Raw genomic sequence first — 21,747 nt, 5'->3', positions numbered from 1 at the left:
CAATTAATTGTTGTATTTAAAGGAAAGGAGCCATACGTATAAATCTTTATATCACCGATTCCTTAATAACTAGAAGAATGCTATACCTCAAAACACAAAAATAAAATATTACTTATAGTGCCACAATACTTTTCTCTATACACCACATTTAATTCCAATGAAAAGATCAGAGTCCTCAGAGAGACATATTGCAAACAAAAACTCCCTAGTAGGTGGTGGGAAGTCAGGCCAGGAGTCAAAGAGAACCCATAGAGATCACAGAGCTGTGATGTCCAGCACAGTCCCCTCAGAGAGAAAAAGGAAAACCACATGGCACTGCTGAAATGCCGAGTTAATTCTTTCTCCTATCTGGGCATTAAATATTACAGCTTTAAAATTGTCTCAATCAGATTATGGCTTCTTTAGACAAGACCTTCTCTTAAGAAACACACATACTCTCAAAGTGCAACGCTGAAACACAATAAAAACTTAAATAACCTACCATTTTCTTTGCATTCTTCTGGAGGTTTAGCCTTTTTCGCAAGTCGTGGATCCAGCCATGATGTTGTCTTTGTGTTATGGCTGAAAAGAAAAGAGATCACTCTGAACAGACACATACTGAAAGGAACCAAGTTTATTCCTTAAGAAAAAAAAAAAAAAAAAGAGGGGGTTAGACCAACAAAATTGCAATCGATACACTTAATTTGCTTACTGGTTCTAAGTAGCCCTGAAGGAGGTGTAAGAGTAATCGTGCAAAGGCAGCTGTAAAATTGGCAACCTCAGCTCCCTGTCCTCAAAGCAGCTATTTTTATTAAAATCAACTAGAATGTTGCCAAGTTAACCTCATTGAAAATGCAGAACTCATCCAGAGCAAAAGGAATTTATTACAAATACAGGATTCTCCAGTTGGAAGCGCACAGTTCGCAGGCTCTGATACTGTTTCCTGAGTTTTGCAAAAGAATTATTTTCATCTTAAACCTGCCCTTTCATAAATGGTTGTTTTGTTACCCTTTAACTACAGAGCTGGTAGAGGCAGTACAAAAGTGATGCAAATTATAGCATGTTCTTGGGATTCCTACATTTTCTCAAAAAGTAATTAACAGCAACTTCATTAACCCACATTTAGCTATCTTCCATCTAAATACTTTCAATCCAGCTAAGAAGATAGATAAAAATGTCTGTACTCTAGCATTTTTGGAATGGAATTCTGGGAATTAATAATTTTTAATGACAATTTCATTTTAAAAAATGTTTTCTGGGAAGTCTTTTGCCAGAAATTTAAAAGGCAAAGGAGAAAGGTTATTAGAGCACTGTCTTGAAAAGAGGTCCTGGAATTACCTGCATTGGAATCATCTGGTGACTTATTAACAATGCATATTCTGGGAGTCTGGTAGTTCTCATAGAACTACCAAATCAGAATCTTTGAGGTGGAGCCGCAAAATCTCCATCTTTGGCTAGCACTCCAGGTGATTCTTATGCACACTGTAATTTGTTACTTGAGAACTACTCGAAACCATACATTGGAGCTAAAATCTTTACTGTGAATAGCTGTCTCAAGTTATCTCATCTATCAATGGACAAATTATCAAGGATGTGACATCTGTGAGGGCTTCAGAAATGAGCAGAGTCACAGGTGTAGAAAAGTGACATTTATATAGGGAAGAGTCAGAATGCAATGTGAAAGGAAAAAGTGGGAAAAAAGGTTAGAAATATAAACTAAAGCCAGATAATAGAGATCTTTGAACACAGTTGTAAGGAAGTCAAAATTATAATATCAATTCACATGTATTTTCTCTTTCTTCAGTGAAATTTAACTATATTTTATTGTATCAGAGCTACAAGTGTTAGCTAAATAATCTGATGAACCAATCTGCACTTAAAGCAAAGTTCAGAAAATTCTCCCAGGAAGCATATTTCATAGCAAGCTTCCAGAGTTTAAGTGCCTACTTAATGAAGGGAATTTCAAGGCGGAAAGGAGGAAGGATGGAGTTAAGTTGGGCAGTGGGCAAATGATTCCAGAGTGTTAAAGCTCTCTTTAAATAGTGTTTTCTGGATGATAGTACATCTGCCTAAGTGTAGAGCCATCTCTGATCTGAGAACTGAAACATTAATATCCTTGGGTCATGAAGTTTCTGCTCTTAAAGAAGATTCCCTTTTATTGCTTACTTTCATGTGGGGTAAACAGAAAATACTTTCCAATCATTTTCTTCACACTTAGGAACTCCTTAATGATTGATCCCTCTGAGCAGGGCTCTAATAATCTGATGAGATGAAGTCTATGAAGTTGGTGAAATTATAAATTGTCAGGAGAGCATGCTAGCTTTTATTTTCCTCCAATGTGACTTTTGTATAGTGTGATAGCACTTCATTATCGACTACCAGAAGGATGTAAAGTACTGCAGTATCTCATTCTGGTCCTCATTTACAGTCATGTCAATATCATCTAGGCTTTTCCCCTCAAATAAAGACTTGATGCCCATGGACAGAAAGGGGGTTATGACTATCCTGTTGTGAGGATAGTTGCACTGGGTTCAGTGCTTGCTGCTCCCATTTGAAAAATAAAGTCACTGTAAAGATGCTCTTTATAGACATGCCTCAGTTCAAAGTTTGTGTGTGCTGTGTGTGTGTGTGTGCGTGTGTGTGTGTATGAGAGTGTGTTGATGTCTACGTTTTTATATACTAGCAACAAATTTGGGAGGTGACTAAGGAAAATAAACTTCCCTTCTTTTTACCCACATCTGCTTCTTCCAAATTCTTCCCCCCTTTTTGGAGGAAAGTCATTTCTAGGTCTCTAAGACATATTCACAAAAGCACACACACCTATGGATAAGTATGAAGGGGCCATTACTAAGCCACTGCAGGGAGTCAAATTACCATTTCTATACCACACCACCATGGGTCTCAAATACCGGCTAATTTAGTAGAGAAGCATGCATTTCCTAGCTTTCCTGAGTTTCTATAAAGCATTTCATTACAGGATGATTGTTTTTTAGGTTGAGCTAGCATTAACGGTATGTCACTTTAATAGATTTTGACAGCTTGAGTCTCTTAGAGTTAACAGCATTTTTTGCTGATCTTCTGAAATGATGCTGAAGGAAAGTGGGTAGTAGTTACCTCCAGCAATTGTCGCAAACATCACATGAAGATACCGCACAGTATTTTTCAACAGTGGTTCTCACAAGCCTTGTAATTTGCATGCTTCTTCAAGATGCCTTAGAAAGGGAATATTTTTAATGCATTTAGGAGACAATGGACCAAGTGGCTTTTCCACTTCCCTTAAACTATATATTTTTAAACCTCAACAATTCCCTTTGAAAATAGGATTCAACATTGGGCAGGAGACTGTGTAAAATGGGACAGTTGAAGGATTTTTCACAATCTGCATACTATCCTCCCTCAAGTTTGAGGATGTGATTTCCTTTCACTTTCATTGCTAGAGTAGATTCAGACGCAGAATACCAGTTTTCTGCTTTTCTCCAAATCGTGGGGAGCACAAATGACAGGAAGGTAAGATGCTAATATTGTATAATCTTGTATTTCAATACTAGTTTCTTTAACAGGGACACATACACATATAGAGGCTACGTTTGCAAAGAAACTTCTAGCTGAGGAATGGAACACACATTTTCGAGGAACTTTGAATCATAATAATATACTACTCTATGTATTTCTATGGATAACGTTAATGTGAGGATTATGAAAAGTGAGAGATTAAGTGGAGTCAGTGGCTATTCAAGTTGTATAACTGTCCTATTTAAAAATCCAGATGAAAACCTTAAAGCATGGTCTATCCAAAAGTCTTCTCTGATTTTAAACTAAGTCTATCTGGAGGACTGGAGCAAACCAGAAGTGAAATTTCATTCAACTTGGCAATTCTAGTTTAAATTCATATCAGAATGGCCTTGATGATGTGATAGGCTAACTTGCAATGATTAGAAATTTCTGGATATTTTGTAAGTTTAACCTTTGCCAAATTGACAAAAGCAGCACATTAAATAATATCTTATTTTTTGAGGAAACGTTCTTCTCATACAGAAAATGCTTCCCTTCAACAGGAAAAGCTGCTGACATTATGCCACACCATTGAAAAGTTATTCTTACTATCTTGTAACATTTCCTGATGGTCTACTTTGTCAGGGACTGTTGTAGAACTTTCACAGCTCACTTCATTTGATGCTAATGAGTCTCTGTGGCTCGTATTTTTAACTCCATTTTACAGATAGAGAAAGGAAGGTTGAGAGAAGATAGGTAATTTGTCCAAGGTTACACACCTAGTGCATGAAAGTGAAAGAGCTAGCATTAAACAGATATCTGATTCCCAAGGCCAAAGTTTTTTTTATGGTCCAAAACCAGAGGCATACTAAACTTAAAACTTCGCTTTTGATACGGAGGTGCTTTATTTGACTCCCTTGGGGGGTAATCAGAGATCTTTTTCCCACCTCCATAGCCAGTGGTTTACAAACTGAGACCTTTATCTCCTATGTGAGAATAGTAATCACTGATTAAATGACTGTGTTGAATGCCTGGTGCTTAGTAGGTATTATATTAAATTGCACATGCATAGAGATGATATAATCACTGGAAACATTTTCTCCTTACAAACCTGAATATCCAAATCACTTTAAAATCAAATTTGAGTATTTTTCTAGAATAAAGTCTTAAAATGGTGATTTATATAATCTACATATGAATATTAGGTCTTAGAGGTTATAAAGAATTAGGTTAATAAAAATGCTATCAAATGAGTAGAGTGTTTATTAGGAGCAAAACAAAATCGTCATATAGATCGTGCCACAGTCTATCCTCCATTCTACTTTTCCATCTACTCTATGTTTGTCCAGTTGGGGCGCAAACTCCATAATGGTTTCCTAGGTATATATACGGCTCGATTCAAACCCAATTTTAAGACAAATCCTCTTTTCCTTTCTCTCTCTCTTTTTTTTCTTTTTTTGTGGTATGCGGGCCTCTCACTGTTGTGGCCTTTCCCGTTGCAGAGCACAGGCTCCGGACGCACAGGCTCAGTGGCCATGGCTCACGGGCCCAGCCGCTCCGCGGCATGTGGGATCTTCCCCGACCGGGGCACGAACCCCGTGTCCCCTGCATCGGCAGGCAGACTCTCAACCACTGCGCCACCAGGGAAGCCCCTCCTTTCTCTTTTCATTGTTTCCTTTTCCTCTCTCCTTCCTACCTTTGTCTTGACACCAAGATCAAAATAATGTTTTCACTACTGCACAAATACTGATGACATTTCATCACCTGAAATCTGATTAGTAGAATGAGAAACTTTTATTATCAAATACACTCCTTTCCTTAGCTCCATTTTCTCTAAAAAACAGTAACAGACTTAAAACAATGACGAACACATTGAATTTAAAAAGTTCTCCAAAAAAGCCAATTCTGAATCTCAGTCTTTATCTGATACACTGTATTTTCATCCTGGGAAATACTAAGAAGAATAATAAGAGATTGAACTCAATAATATCTGATGGCATGAAACATAATAACCTTTTGAACAAGGTAAACAAGGCCCAGGTAAATATTTTAGAGTCCTCTGAGCAATTCAAGATGTATGTGGATGTTAAAGTTCCAACAGTGGTCATGTAGGTTCAGAATCAATAATATCATAGAGATTATTGAGTGTATTTTATGTATTTTTAAAAATTAACATTAGTTTTTAGAGGAATATAGACTGATTCCATTTTATACTATAGTCAATAAAATACTCAGAATGATTACATTGTTTTCTGGAAGCTTTTGTCTTCCCTCTAGATCATCATTTCAAAAGGAAGAACTATTAAATGCAATGATTGGATACATTTAATGAGCAGCAGAAGCTTTTTTGTTCAAGACTTGCATTGTGCTACTATCTTTTCTATTTATACATTGGTAATCCACAGAAAAAATAACTGTCAGCCTCTACAGTGGGTTATCTGTTTCCTAAATAATATTCCTAAAATTTCATTAAGTATATGAACATATGAGTTTGCCATCATATTGTCTTTCATATGTTCAGAAAACATTTTTAAAAGCAGTTTTATCATAAATATTGTTTTGGATATTATGGTTATTTGTTGCATACTAACGTTTGGTCTAAAACACTTATTTTCTGTTTAGAGATTGCACTAGAATCCTGTGCAGAAAAAAACATATAAAAATATTCACTATATCTACTGTTATTGTAATACAAATTACAGAGAGTAAGTCAAGACAAGATTTCACGACTCATCGGTATGTGCTGAGCCTCGAATGAGAAAGCATTAGGCTTTACCCAAAAAACGCCTTTTCTTTTCAATAAATTTCTCAAATATTTTGTCTTCTTTTAATAAATGAAAGTTCTAAATTTGTTGAAAATGGTAATTGGCGATTTACATAAAACTTAAGGAAATACAGCAACACAAGAAGCAACAGATTGTGTGTCTTATTTAGAATTTAAAAGCAAATTCAGCCTTTACAAAGACTGGGGAAACCATGTATAGCCATGACATTTTTCACAGATGTGATTTTCAGTTTCAAAAGCTTGCTTTGAAAAAATCTATTATTTAAGATGACATAGCATTCACTGCCATTCAGGAAGCTGGTAGTAAACAAATAGGTTCTTGTTGCCGTTTTGTTTTTTGCCAAAGCAATAGCAGTCTCTTGTATGTCACTAACTAAACTGACTCCCAAACAAAGAACTAATTTAATGGGATTCCCAAAGCATGTCAACCCAGATTAATCCTGTGGCAGCTATTCTTTACGGAACATTCAGCCTCTGCAGAATGAATTTCTGGCTGAGAAACTTATAAAACAAATACTATTTGTACTATAAAACTTTTTTTTCAGCCAATGCCTGTTTATATATTGTGGAGGTAGTATGGGATAATGGCAATGGCTTTGCAGGGTCACAAAGCTATAAGACCTTGGGAATGTTAATTTGTCCAAGGGTGCCTTATATCTCACCTATAAAATGGGGGTACCTCAAATGCTTTACAGGGTGGTTATGATATAATACATGTAAAGTACGCACCATGGCAAATTAGTTAAGAGCAAGGACCCTGGAGCCAGTGTATGTCCCATGAAAACATGAATCTTGTCAGTTTTGTTGACCCCTATATTCCTAGGGTTCAATAAAATAGTTCCTAGCACACAGTATGTGCCCAATAAATATGTGCTGAAAAAATGAAATCAATCATCCTGGCTTTGTCAATTCCTGGTTATATGACCAAGGGCAAGCTACTTACCTCTATAAGCCTCAGCAGCTATCTAAAGTGAGAATTAAATGAGCAAAGTGTAAATGCTTAACATACTAGCTATTACTGTTAAACAAGCTGAACACAGCATGAAAAAAGTAGGCACTCAATATGTGGTAACTATTATTACTAATTTGAATTTAAAATTAATATACTGTCTATTTTAAAAGATAATATTAATGAAAAGATAGTATGAGTTAAGGAAACTACTGGTTTTAAATAATGTTATGTATTTCAAAGCCTTTTTAAAATTGCTAAACATGTGACATTATAAATGCTTTAAAGCATGTTTGGAAGAGTACATTCACCTGCATTTAAAATTCTGTTGTTTAAAAATACTTTCTCAGATATTTACCTTTTCCCATTAAATATCACTGTAAGTGATAAAAGGAATCCGCGTTTTATTATTCAGCAAAGGAAGTAGTTTTGAAGAGTGTGGGAAATACAGTTGGCCCACGTGTTCAGTATTGAGAACAATGACAAAAATTCCTCTCATATTCTAAATGCAGCACTTGTAAAGTACTGAGATATAAACTACTTTGCAATACTGAGTAAATCAGTAATTATTTTAAAACATTATTGCATGGAAGACAAAAAAATGAAATTACTTATTACCTTAACTCAAAACCCACCACATATATATATATACACACACACACACACACATACACACATACATACATGTATGTATGTATGTATACATATGTGTGTGTATTTCAAAAATATATACGTAAATGAACACTTCAGCATAGGTAGAGTTCCCCTCTTCTACTCAGAAATGAGTATATATATATATATATATATATATATATAAATTTTTACACAGAACTGCAGGGTCCTTCTCCTTTATTTCACTTATTTTATATTTTATCATGATATTTGTTCCACTGGAAACAAGATTCAGTAAAGTGTAGTAAGGACGTGTTACCTACCAGGGGAGACTTCCATTACTCTAAGCAACTCTCGCAATATTCGTACCAGAGTAGTTTTCACTGGTATCATCAGCTCTCCTTACCTCACAAATCTCTAATTTTCTGTCTCTTCTACCTTTTCTTCTGCTTTACCTTCCTCTTAACTTACTCTACCTTCCCTTTTTATTTTCTTTTTTCACTATGATTTTGCTTCAGGACTGCAAACTTTTATGTTACAAATAATATTTGTTTTTTAAGTTTCTTGGCCAGAAATTCTGGGACATATCATGACTTAGTCCCTAAGAAACTCCTAATGCCCCATCATGGTCCCTCTCCTGTCCCTGCATCCTTCTCTACCAGATTGTTTCCAAGGGACTTTTATAGTATAGAGTTAATTTACATAATAATTCATTATGAATTCCACAGCAAAGATACCCACAGATTAATGACAGTGGGTTGAAATGTTGATTTTGTCAAATGTAGTTAGGAAGGAAAGATGTCCTCCCGAGCAAAGAGTGCCAGCAGTCAGGAGAAAATTAACTGAGGGAAAAGTACAGCAGAGTGAAATGCAGGTCAGTGAGAAAGGAAGAGGCAGCGCAGGTTGTGATGGTGTGAAAATGAGGGACCAGATGAAAAAGACACTGATTCCTCCTTGCTCTGTGACACCTGAGCTTATCACACTGAGTCGTGAGAGTCAAAGTAAACTTTTTGAAGGAAAAAAAGACAGATCTCAGATCTCAAGCTGGTCCTGGTGAAGGGTGGGCCAGGGGATGCCTCCGTTCTGTGAATGACTTCTTTAAGCAGGCATTTGCCACTGCCTCTTACATTGATCACCTTTCCATCACACACTCACTTCAGCCCTTACTCCAGGCTTCTTCTCTCTCCCTGACCTCTGCATGAGTCTCCCTCAGCATTAGCATTCTCACTGCGAATCAAACTGTCTCTTTTTTTTTTTGTCTTAATTTTTCAGCTCAACATCTCTGCTAATACTACCAGTCTTCTCACTGGTCTTTGCAATGACAGTTCCTATATCTGGAGTGCTCTATCTACCTGTTACCTACTTTTCAAGTCTATGTTATTTTACCTTCCCTAGGATGCTTCCTTTTATTAAGTCTACGCTAAGCGTATCCTTCTCTGAATAGTATCACAAAACTCAAAAATCAATTGTTTACTAATTAACTATTCCTCTTATTCTCTCTTCCCCAACTTGACAATAAATTTAAGAGCAGGAACAAAATCTAATGAATCTTTGGATTCTGACACTGGATGACTGACTAGAATATTAATAAGAGTCATTTTGGTCGATTCTCCCAAGTCCTGACAGAGCCTCATCATTTACTATAACATGAACACAACTTCTGTCTTACGAGAAGTCCTTTTTCTCCACAATCCCAAAATCTGACACAGTTAAAAGGGGAAAGTTTATATTATAATCATAAAAAAGGAGGTTTTTATAATCGCAATTGGAAACACTGTAAGGACACAGTTTTTTCATCAACTTGCCATGCTGGTTTTCTTTTATTACTTCCACATGTCTTACTCCGCCTGTATTATATAATAAAAATGTGTATGTCATCAGTCTCCCTGTTCTGAACATCAGTTGTTCTGAACACCAATGCATGACCTCACATCTAGGGTTTATATTTTGACTTCTGGTCTGCAGTGGCGCTATGCTATGCTTATCAATAACAAAATTATGTTTTTGATATAAACACTTTCGAACATTTAAAAAATTCTATAAGACTTTCTCTTTTCCAATTAATTGATAAAAGATGTCTCTGGGTCATTGATTATAGCAATAAGAAATATGCAAGAGATTCTTATTCTTTTTTTCTTTTTTAAACTTATAAGATTTGTCAAAAGGTGAATGGTGGTAATATATTTTCTGCATTTCTCATCCATGTTGGAGTCAAGCAGAGCACCAAGTAATTACCTGGTTATGTATTTCCTTGGCCACATGTTACAAAGTTTTCATGTGAGAATTAAATATTGGCATGTGGTAACATTCCAATTTCACAATTGAGTTCTGCCTATGGAGATCTAAGTCACAAATCACTCCAGGTTGGGAAAGGGAATCTAGTTTTAATATTTTTCTCAATAGTCAGAGTTTACATATTTTTATCTACTATCAGCACTGAAAACTTCAGATTCTATTAATTTTTCTCTTTGAGTCTTCTACAACTTTGAGGGAATAAGGGTTGTTGTTCATTTACAATATTTTTAGTTTTTATTCTTTCTAATGAACGTTTTGATTGTCTCATGCACATCAACAATTTAATTTTGAGCTAAGATCAACTTAGGAGTTTTAAAAAGTTGTTCTACTCCTAGAAGGTAAAGAAAAGGAAAGCTAGACAATGTTGTTAATAAAATATATAAAAATTCAGTTTGGGAAAAAAAGTCCCTAAAGAAAGAAAAGATTAGATTGAGTATGTATCACTAGTGAGTTCAGAATTAGCATTTCATTTTCCTTGCCAAGTCATAAAAATGGTAAGCAACAAATAGAATGGAATTTAATAAAAATAAGTATGATGAGCTATACAAACACATGATTTTATTGACACCTGACCTCAGGGTCAAATGCTTAAAACACTCTCATTTGTGACTAGCAAGTATTTTGCTCTCAATAGTTGCATCCTATTAAACCACTGGACATGATGGTTGAGGTTTCCACCAATTTGAATTAAAAGATGGGGATTATCTCATTTGAACTACATGGAGGTCTTGGAAGGGTAGAGTAAGCATTTCCTCATGACAAATTCACTATTTCTAATTCAATAATAACATCACATGGAGATTTGCCTTTTTAGTCATGACTGCAACAAATTTTACAGTGGTATTGTTTAACTCATTCGTTGATTTATAGCTGTAAACTAGGATCTTTAATTGTATTAAGGTGCTATCCCCTTATTCTCTTACAAAGAAGGAAGCTAATATCACAATTGATGAAATTCAATACTTTGACCACATCTCCATTTACAACATCATTTATGTACTACTATGATCTTTGTGGAAATGTTCAGAGAAATGTGTGAAACTCACTCAATGAAGTAGACTTCACCCTTCTCTGTATAGGCCATTTCCCAGTTATCAGGCAATGGGTCTGATTCATCATGCTCTTCAGGTTTAGTTGGTTTTGCATCATCCATCTGTTCCTTCACCTCCTCGGGCTGACTATACACTGGTGCAGGATAAGGCTGGGAGGGTGTCTCCCCTGAGGCACCTGCACTCTTGTCTTCATGTTCACTGGATTCTATGAGAGAACAAGAGCATAGGGTTAGTCACTCGAGCCACTGTAACTTCTGAGTGAGTGCGGACTACGCTCATCAGGGAATGAGCTCTGTGAAGGCTAATAGGAAAAGCACAATTGTAACCAGCTCTGAAAATTATCAGTAGGCCTATTGGAGTTCCCTTTTCACTCATCATTCTCACCGATCCTTCAATGAATTATTGCTGATGACTAACTTGGACGACCATTTCACAATGCAGGTGTGGCAGACAGCGTAATGCTCCCTAAGGATGCCCATGCCCTACGCCCTGGAACATGTGATTTTTACCTTACATGGCAAAAGAAGATTTGCGGAACTGATTAAACTAAGGACCTTGCGATTGGGGGATTATCTTCAACTATTCAGGTGGGCTTATTTTAATGACAAGGGTCTTTACAAGTGTAAGAGGAAAGCAGAAGACGAGTGTGAGAGGGAGATGTGACTACTGAAGAATGGCAAAAGAGATGCACTGGTGCTGACTTTGAAGACAGAAAGGGACCAAACACAAGCTAAGAAATGGGGGTGGCCTTTAGAAGCTGGCAAGGCAAAAGAACAGATTCTCTTCTAGAGCCTCTAGAAAAGACCAGTTTTTCAGACATCTTGATTTTAGCCCAGTGAGACCCAGGTCAGACTTCTAACCCACAGAGCCGTATGATAAAAAATATGCGTTGTTTTAAGCCACTAGGTGTGTGGTAATTTGTTACAGTAGCAATAGAAAACTAACGCAACAGAGCAAAAACTAAAAGAGATACATACCTTAAGAGAAATGATAAAAGGCTTGGAGGACAGACCCAAGGGTACCAACATGCAAATGGTATGAGCTCCAGAATGAGGAAAAGGGCCACAGGGAGAAGAAATAACAACTCAATAAAAATAGAATATAAGTTGCCTAAAATGAAGAAACACTTGAGTCTGAAGATTAAAATGGTTCACTGAATCTGAGGCCAAATTAATGAAGTATTTATTTCACCTAAACACATCTAGGTGAAATTTCCAAGCTCCAATGTTAAGAAACAACTTTACCAGCTTCCACACTGAAGAAAATTACCCACAAAAAAGAGGAACAGAAGATCATCAGACGTTTCATCTATAATACCCTAAGCTCAAAGACAGTAAGGTAACATCTGTAGTAACTTGAGGAAAAGAAAAGTACAGCAACCCAAGAACTTAACTCTACCAAAATATTATTCATCCATCTAGGCAAAAGAAAGTCACTTTTAAACCTGCAAAAGTTCTGAATGAAATCTTACCTTTGGAAAGCTCAGGTTCAGAGAAATTTCCTACAAGGTAAGATGGTGATTGGGAGAGAAATTCAAAGGGGAAATGTAGATTTAAGATACTTCCTGGTTCATTCAGGGATTCAGCACCACTATATTTAGGTTTTGGTCTCGGGTGTGGCAAGGTAATGGTAAGAAGAGGGAAACCACAGAAAAGATCAAATGAGGCAAAAGCAGAGGGGGCCTATAACTACTTTAGTTTGGAACTTTGGGAGGAATGTTTCCTGCAGAGTGGCTCCAAATCTCCACTGGGGTGTCAGAGATAAATGGATGAACACATTTGGCAAATACTACTCCCAAGACTTCCCTGTGGCATGCACATCACGCAGAAGTCCAAGTATGCTCTGGTGGAGACTTGGAAAGTAGCTAAGAATAGAGAACCGATCCGCCTGCACTGAGGGTCACTATGGCTTCTTCACAGCAGAAGGCGTGGTGGGGACAGCTTAACCCAGAAACTGGAAGGAGACACTACTGACATACAATGTTAATGTGATGGTGAGGCAGCCCTTTTGGAAATATGAAATTCCACAATTGTTTGGGAACCTAATCCATAGCTATTAACATTAAAAAATATATACAAATACATATATGCTTCGACTCAGTAATCCCAGTTTGAGAATATAACCTCTAGGAATAAAGGTGGTGGTGTATAAAAACACCTATATGATAATATTTACCGTAGTACTGTTTGTAGTAGCAAAGACCTGGAAACGATTTGGATGCCTATCAATGAGGGTATGATTAAACAAATTGTGGTTATCGTTACCATGGAAAACTATGTAGTGTAAAGACCTGCTGACCTGGAAAAGGTGCTAATCATTACTATTCAAAGAATAATCCAAATTGAAGAGTAATACGTGTACACTGTTAATTCTATTTAAAAAAAAAAAAGCAAACAGCAAGCTAGATATATGCACATAATTTTGTTTACAACTATATGAACAAAAAAGATGGAAAGATGTACAACAGATGGTTAACTTTGATTAAACAAAAACAGTAAATTTGTATGGGTGTGGGAGTTTTTTTACATATCTTTGCATTAGTTGGCTATTATATTTATAAGTTTAAAAATAATAAAGGTAATTTAAAATGAGTAAATTAAAGTAGAATGTACTTTTTGTCTTAATCAACGGCTTGGATTAATTTTTTCCCCCATATGCGTCAGTCTCAGAGAGCAATATGAAAGCATCTTTAGGAATTAGGACAAGAACACTTTACAAGCTTTTGTTGTTTTGCCCTTAAAAAGAAGATTTTATTAAAATAGTATGGTCCTTAGTGATGTAGTCTCCCAGCTGATTCTTCATACAGATTTAACCTTTGTAAATTGTGCAGGAAAGAAACAGCAAGAGAAGGTACCATTGCTCTTTTTAGATTCTCCTTGCTGTACCTTATTACCGCATGTAATTACCAATACGTGAAGCGTACTGTTCTCAGGTATTTCCAAATGTGGTGTTGCACTTGAAAAGTTAAAAAGCAAGGTCATGATCTGAACACATTCATTTATTCAATATTCACCTAATCAGTATTTATTAAACACTCAATTGGCGTCAGGCACCGAGGACAGAAGAGCAAACAAGAGAGGCATGATCCTTGCTCTCACGGAACTCAAAGTATTTCAAGATGTGTAGTCTTTAAACAATTTTAAGTGCGATGAATACTATCAAAGGGAAAGATGAGATCTTACGCATACACATTCCTCATAAAGAATCAAGGAAAGCCCTTTTTCCAACATGCTATCAAATCTGAGACTAGAAAAAGGAGTCAAGTGACTTCTTTCAGAGCAAAGTAAGGGAGAAAGAAATACATAAAAAAGGAATAGATTAGGCCTTAGAAAGCATGCTCAGAATTTGGAACTGTATCCTGAGAGTAACGAGAAGGTACTGATGTGTCTTAATCAAGGGGATGACACAAGTAGGTTTTTATTCTCCGCAAAGACCCTCTTAGCTATTCTGGGGGTTTGAGAGTGTTAAGAGTAGATGTTTACAGACCATTGGGGAATTATTTTTGTGTTTGAGACAGAGACATTGGTGGCATGGGCATGGCTTCTTTTTATGAACTGAAAAAAAATGTAGAATACGGATTTGGTATGATATTTTAAAAAAGGTACAGATAAGGACAAATGAGAAGTCATGGTAAACCCAGTGGGGGGCAAAGCAATTCACTGAGCTAGGCACCATGACAGGAGGAGCAGGACTCTGTCAGGAGTGGGAAAGATAATGGCTGTAATTTTAGGCACAACAGATGGAAGTCCATGCCAAACTCACAATGGAGATGTCAAGTCAATGAGTTCTTGGCTGGAGGGAATCAGCTTGAAAGACTACAGCATACGGATAGATTGTATTATAATTTAAGCCACAGGAGTGAATGAAATTGTCTAGAGAGACAGTGCAGCAAGTGGAAACAAGAATACCTAGAGCAGCTGTCTGAGGAACTCCAACATTTAAGTCATCGAGAGAATGACGAGGGAAGAGCAACCAGGGAAGTAACAGAAAAACCAGCTGATCTTTATGTCACAGAAGCCAAGCAAAGCTCTATGAGGAGGAAACACTTAACTGTGGCCAAAACTTCTAAACAGTCCATCAGCAAGATTAGGATGTAAAATCTAATGAAATTCAAGATATGGAGGTCACTGGGGATGTTAGCTACCAGCTGTGGTACTAGTTGCAGTGGAGTGGTGGATGGGAAGGCCAAGCTGGAATGGATTAAATGAATGCATAAAGAGAAAATATAGAATATGCTAACAGAAAAATTCAAAGATTAGCTATGAACAAATAAACTTTTTTCTTCATCTAAATAACTATTATATTTTCAAGAGAAATGTGAGACATCTCCTGAAAAAAAAAAGTCTAGAGTCTTTGGAGATGTCTATAGTTATATTTATAACTATTGATGTGCTAGAGATTACTGAGCCATGTTCTCCCAGTTTATCTAGCTCATTTATTCATTCATTCCTTTATTCTTATCTAATCAATCAATTGTTACATTAGCAAACATGAATTTATACCTACAATGTGCAAGATACTTGACAAGAGCTTAATGGGGGAGAGAAAAAGAACTTTTTATCAGGCTACTGAGAATTGGGTTGAAATGTAAGCAATAAGGAGCATCCACTTTCTTTATTTGAAGAAAATAAGAGAAAAAAAATGAGTAAGGCAAATGGACAACCACAACTTCCCCACATTTACTATTCATAAAGGTTAATCTAGGGATGCAGTTTATGGTGAGGGTCAAGGGCTTCTGGTAAAATGCAGAATCAAGCTAATATACCCACAGGCAGTACTGAACCACGGCAGGCTTCCCATGCAGGGGTAGAACCTGTTCCCGGAAGAGCCATGCAGGGTGTTAAGAGGAAATAAAAAGAGGACTTGAGCCAAGGAGGCCCAGATTATCCTTCAAAGATGTATCACTCAGAGAAGTCACTCTACCTCTTTTGGGCAGAATAAGTCAAGGAGCCAGTGGAGTGAAAATTAAGTACCCTCTTTGACATGCAAGACAACATGGGAGGTGGGGAGGAAGTACTTCCCCCCAATGGATAACAATGCAGAGTACTACCACAATGATTTATTGAAGGATACTCAGTGACACAAAAGAGCTGTATACAATTCTCTAGGGAGACGATAAGGCACAGGGAAACAAGAGTACCTAAGGCAGCTGTCTGAGAAACTCCATTATTTAACAGTCAGCAAAGGAAGAAATGGGCATTATACTTGCTATATTATGTACTAGGAAAATGGTAGTAATTAATTAATTAATTGAGCATCTGTTAAGCCCCTGCTAAGTGCCAAGCACTAGGCTAGGCAGTGGGCAGTTAAGGAGACTGTGGGCCAAATGGTAAGTATTAGTTTGCTAGGGCTGTCATAACAAAATAGAACAAAACTGGATGACTTAATAAAAATTTATTGTTTTACAGTTCTGGAGACTAGAAACCCTAGAACAAGGGTTCACCAGCAGGGTCATGCTCCCTCTGAAGATGTTACAGAAGGATCTGTTCCAGACCTCTCTGCTGGCTTATGGTAGTTCCTTGGTTTGTGGCAGCATAACTACAATCTTCATATGGTATTCTCCCTTTATACATGCCTGGGTCCTAATTTCCCCTTTTTAGAAGGAGACTAGTCGTACTGGGTCAGGGGCAGTTAAGGAGACTGTGGGCCAAACTTAATTAGTAGAACTAATTACTACTACTACTTAGTTAAGATAACCTCATCCTATTTCCAAATAAGATCACATTCTGAGACTCTGGTGGTTTGGACTTCAACATAAGAATTTTGGGGGGAAACAATTCAACTCATTAAATAGTATATTAGGCAAGTTTATCTTACAATCCACCGAACAAATATTTACCATGTCTGGGACTATAAATTATCATTTCATGCTACATTACAATCGTTTCCCTGCTTAATAAGGAGAATAGAAATTAACTTCACTACATTTTAGATAACATGTCTTTCTTCTGTATGTGGCTTAATATTTTTAAAAATCAGATATGTTGGGTATTATATAAGTAACTGAGAAAGTACCCATTAAGAACAGAATGGACTTTTTAAAAAATAGGCTTTATATTTTAGATCAATTTTAAGTTCACAGCAAAATTAAGAGAAAGGTACAGAAATTTCCTATGTACTCCCTGTCCCCACAAATGCATTGTCTCCCCCATTACTAACATCCTCCACCAGCGTGGTGCATTTATTACAACTGATGAACTTACAGTGACACATCATTATCACCCAAATCCATAGTTTACATCAGGGTTCACTCTCGGTGTTGTATGTTTTATGGGTTTCAACAAATGTATAATGACACACATCCACCACTGTAATATACATAGTAGTTTCACTGCCTTCAAAGTCCTCTGTGCTCTGCTTTTCATCCCTCTCTCTCCTCTAACTCTTGGAAACCACTGATGTTTTTACTGTCTCCATAGTTTTGCCTTTTCCAGAGTGTCATATAGTATAGAGAGTCTTTTCAGATTTGCTTCTTTCATTTAGTAATACACATTTAAGTTTGCTTTGGCTTCTTTCATTTAGTAATACACATTTAAGTTTGCTTGATGTCTTTTTTTGCAGGGCTCTCACTGCTGTGGCCTCTCCCGTTGCGGAGCACAGGCTCCGGATGCGCAGGCTCAGTGGCCATGGCTCACGGGCCCAGCTGCTCCGCGGCATGTGGGATCTTCCCAGACTGGGGCACAAACCCGTGTCCCCTGCCTCGGCAGGCGGACCCCCAACCACTGTGCCACCAGGGAAGCCCTGCGTGATGTCTTTTAATAGCTTTATAGCTCATTTATTTGCAGCACTGTATAATAATCCATTGTCTGGATGTACCACCAAAACATACTTTTAGTAATTAAGGATAGGAAAGAACAGATTTTACCGACCAGCCAAGGTGCATGTGTAGCCATTCCTGCTAGCACTCCCCTCCCCCCATGGAGTTCAGCTTAAAGTTACATGCATGCAAATGTGCCCTAACACAGATCTCATATATGTCAGATCTGCAGTTTGAGAAACCTTAGACTGTTTAAATTCTGACTAGAGAAAGAGCCAAATAACCCCAAGCACGTTTTACTTTTATAGTGGTTTGAAGGTATTTCTTGATTAAGCAGTGGTCATGTAGAATTGCCCTTTTTAACTTCTAAGACACATTTCTCAGCATGGTTTTATTGTTAAATCCAAACATGAATTTTGTGATATGTAAATTAATTTTCCCCCAAGATGCTTGCTGCTTAAGTGAAAAGACTTTATCAAACACTGGCATGTTTTGAGCATTCCATTTTGCATTTCTCGGTCCCTTAGATGCCTTACAAACCAGAGCAAGGGGTTTATTTTTGCCGTAACAATAGAAACAAAAAATATTTCAATAAAGAAGGAACACCTATTTATAAAGAATGATAATCATAAAGAAAAATTTCCCTTTGACCAGGACTGTTGTATTTCCTAGAAATTTATAGAAACATTGAGAAACAGACTAGGCATTGGTAATATACAGTCTTATAAGCAATGGCCTATAAAAACATGTTTTATGTACACTTTTATTCCTGTGAAGAATTAAGAAATATAGTTTCTTTCATCTTTCCTACTCTAAAGTTTTGTTGGATTCAGCAAATAATTTCCTTCTTCCCATAAGAAATTCAGAAAAACTCAAAGATCTGTATATAGTACAGGGACTGAAAACCATTTAATGGGAAAAGAGGTAAACATATGCATTTTTGCATTTAGTACAGTCTGCATAAATTCTACAGTTCTGGTCCAGTCTTAGGTTTTGATATTACAGTATGTATAGTAGCCATTCCCCTTACTTACATGTTTATTACCCTAGCAGTACCTAACACATTGCCTTTTGGATACAAGACTAAGGATAAATCAGAAATACCATGGTTTTGAATGTCCCTACTGAGTTTTATTAAAGAATAATCAGAAACCAAGATAAAACCATTTCAAGAAGAAGACTGCCTATTTTATACCTTAATCATATTTTCATTTGATACAGTCTATGCTTACAGTTAATGTTCAGCTTTCTGTAATTGCCATCCTTTGAAATGAGGGAAAATAACATCTTAAAGCCAGATAGGAAATTGTTGATTTTACTTCTTTGAACAGTCATAAAATTTGAATTTCCAAAATTTATTTTACCCTGTAAGGGAGCTCTGCAACTTGTATTTTTAATGGCTCGGTGACAAATTTTAATAAATCTCATGTCTTTATGTTATTTCTCCTGTCTTCATGTTATTTCTTTGGAAATAAGCATGGCTAGAGAACATTTAACGGGGGAAAAAAAAAGATTGAGGAACATATTTATAGCTTATAAGGAAAGAGAATAGGAATAATTTGAGAGTAATTTTTTTTCTTTTTGCTTAGCCATTCTCGATAGCAACAAACATACTCCACAAGAAGCAGCAGAACATAATTGCTAAGGCTGGTGTGAGACTGCCTGGGTTTGAATCTGTCCTCCATGGTGTGCTGTTGGGCAAGTTATTTAACTCACTCTGTGCATGCCTCAATTTCCTTAAATGTACAATGGGACAACATTACTTACCTATAAGGGTTAGACAGACATGTATACAAATTGCTTAGAACAGTCAACTACCAGAACATAGTAGATATTCAGGAAATGTTATATATTTTATCAGTGAGTTCTACCACCTAGAACACTAAATAAATTGTGTAGTTAAATCAGCCAAGCAACCTAAATGATTTCTCCCCACTGAAACAAAAAGTATGTGGTCAATTTCAAATGATTTTTAAGATGTTAGGTGTTTTCTCTTAGAAGAAAACATAGGAAGAACACTCTTTGACATAAATCACAGCAAGATCTTTTTTGACCCACCTCCTAGAGTAATGGAGGTAATGGGACCTAATGAAACTTAAATGCTTTTGCACAGCCAAGGAAATTATAAACAACACAAAAGACAACCCTCAGAATGGGAGAAAAATATTTGCAAACGAAGCAACAGACAAAGGATAAATCTCCAAAATATATAAACAGCTCATGCAGCTCAATATTAAAAAAAACAAACAACCTAACCAAAAAATGGGCAGAAGACCTAAATAGGCATCTCTCCAAAGAAGACATACAGATGGCCAAGAGGCACATGAAAAGCTGCTCAACATCACTAATTATTAGAGAAATGCAAATCAAAACTGCAATGAGGTATCACCTCACACTGGTTAGAATGGGCATCATCAGAAAATCTGCAAACAACAAATGCTGGAGAGGGTGTGGAGAAAACAGAACCCTCTTGCACTACTGGTGGGAATGTAAATTGATACAGCCACTATGGGGAACAGTATGGACGTTCCTTAAAAAAACTAAAAATAGAATTACCCTATGACTCCGCAATCCCACTACTGGGCATATGCCCAGAGAAAACCATAATTCAAACAGACATATGCACCCCATTGTTCATTGCAGCACTATTTACAACAGTCAGGTCATGCAAGCAACCTAAATGCCCATCAACAGATGAATGGATAAAGAAGATGTGGTACATATATACAATGGAATATTACTCAGCCATAAAAAGGAATGAAATTGGGTCATTTGTAGAGATGTGGATGGACCTACAGTCTGTCATACAGAGTGAAGTAAGTCAGAAAGAGAAAAACAAATATCATATATTAACGCATATACGTGGAATCTAGAAAAATGGTACAGATGAACTGGTTTGAAAGGCAGAAATGGAGACACAGATGTAGAGAACAAATGTATGGACACCAAGGGGGGAAAATGGGGCAGGGGTGGTGGTGGTGGGATGAATTGGGAGATTGGGATTGACATGTATACACTAATATGTATAAAATGGATAACTAATAAGAAAAAGACAGATATTAGGTGTTTTCAAAAAACAGTGCAATTTCTAAAGAAAAAAAGGAAACACACAAAGCTAACGTTTCTTCTTTAAAAGGTCTTTGCACAAATTGAGTTTTTCTTCCTCAGTTGAAACATGCTGTGGTGTTAAGTGATTTAAAGGAGGGAAAATAATCCTCAGAAACCACAAATTTTTTTTAAGTTCTGTATGTTTTCCTACAGAGTTCTGCATTTGATTTTGCTGGGTGCCAGGGGCTGCTACTGAGCCATGAACTTGGCATCACTCCGGTACCTTTGAGCGTACTGATTTATATCAGAATCAGAGACATAGCTCCCCGATTTTATATTAGCCCAAAGCTTAGTCTCCTCATATAGCGTCAGGGCAAGCTTGGCTTTTAAGTCTAACAATAGACTGCTCCACACTCTTGTTTCTGCTCATTTGTAGTAGTGACCATGGTGGTGGAAGTGGTGGGGCTTGAAGATTTCCTTTGCTTTCTTGCAAACTCAACAATCTCATCAAAAAGTATGTTTGTTAGGTTGATATAAAGTCTTACTGTATTGTAGCCAGAGGTGGGAAGGAGTGGAGGCTGTCACAGCTGCTGTTTGTTTCACTACTAGAAGCTGAATTTCTTGGAATTTGAACTTTAGGCTCTTGTAAATGAATCAAGCTTGAGTGATTACTTCAGGCTTGATCTTGGACAGGAGAAAAATATCAATCTAACTGATTTTTGATATGGCCATACTATAGATCATATACTATAGTGAAAATTGAGGACATTCTGCCTTC

At 36.8% G+C, this 21,747-nt stretch overlaps 1 protein-coding gene and 1 long non-coding RNA gene across 13 annotated transcripts in view; one reads left to right on the top strand and one right to left on the bottom strand.

Annotated features, from left to right (window-relative positions):
* The window catches only part of MAGI2 (membrane associated guanylate kinase, WW and PDZ domain containing 2), a 1,374,207-nt gene that overhangs the window by 498,634 nt on the left and 853,826 nt on the right, over positions 1–21,747 (bottom strand). For all 12 annotated transcript variants that reach the window (XM_049714931.1, XM_049714925.1, XM_049714927.1 and 9 more), the window contains 2 exons: positions 11,159–11,369; positions 482–561 (listed from right to left, as the gene is read on the bottom strand). In XM_049714931.1, the coding sequence (XP_049570888.1) occupies positions 482–561; positions 11,159–11,369 (291 nt within the window). The remainder of the gene's footprint in view (positions 1–481; positions 562–11,158; positions 11,370–21,747) is intronic.
* LOC125965432 (uncharacterized) lies at positions 3,234–16,713 on the top strand. The gene is made up of 3 exons (XR_007479307.1): positions 3,234–3,486; positions 11,606–11,751; positions 16,573–16,713. It is a non-coding gene; the product is annotated as an uncharacterized LOC125965432 (long non-coding RNA).

Source organism: Orcinus orca, chromosome 9 (assembly GCF_937001465.1).
Source record: "Orcinus orca chromosome 9, mOrcOrc1.1, whole genome shotgun sequence".
NCBI lineage: Eukaryota > Metazoa > Chordata > Mammalia > Artiodactyla > Delphinidae > Orcinus > Orcinus orca.
The sequence above is the reverse complement of the archived record's forward strand: the minus strand, read 5'-3'. Positions and strand labels throughout refer to the sequence as shown.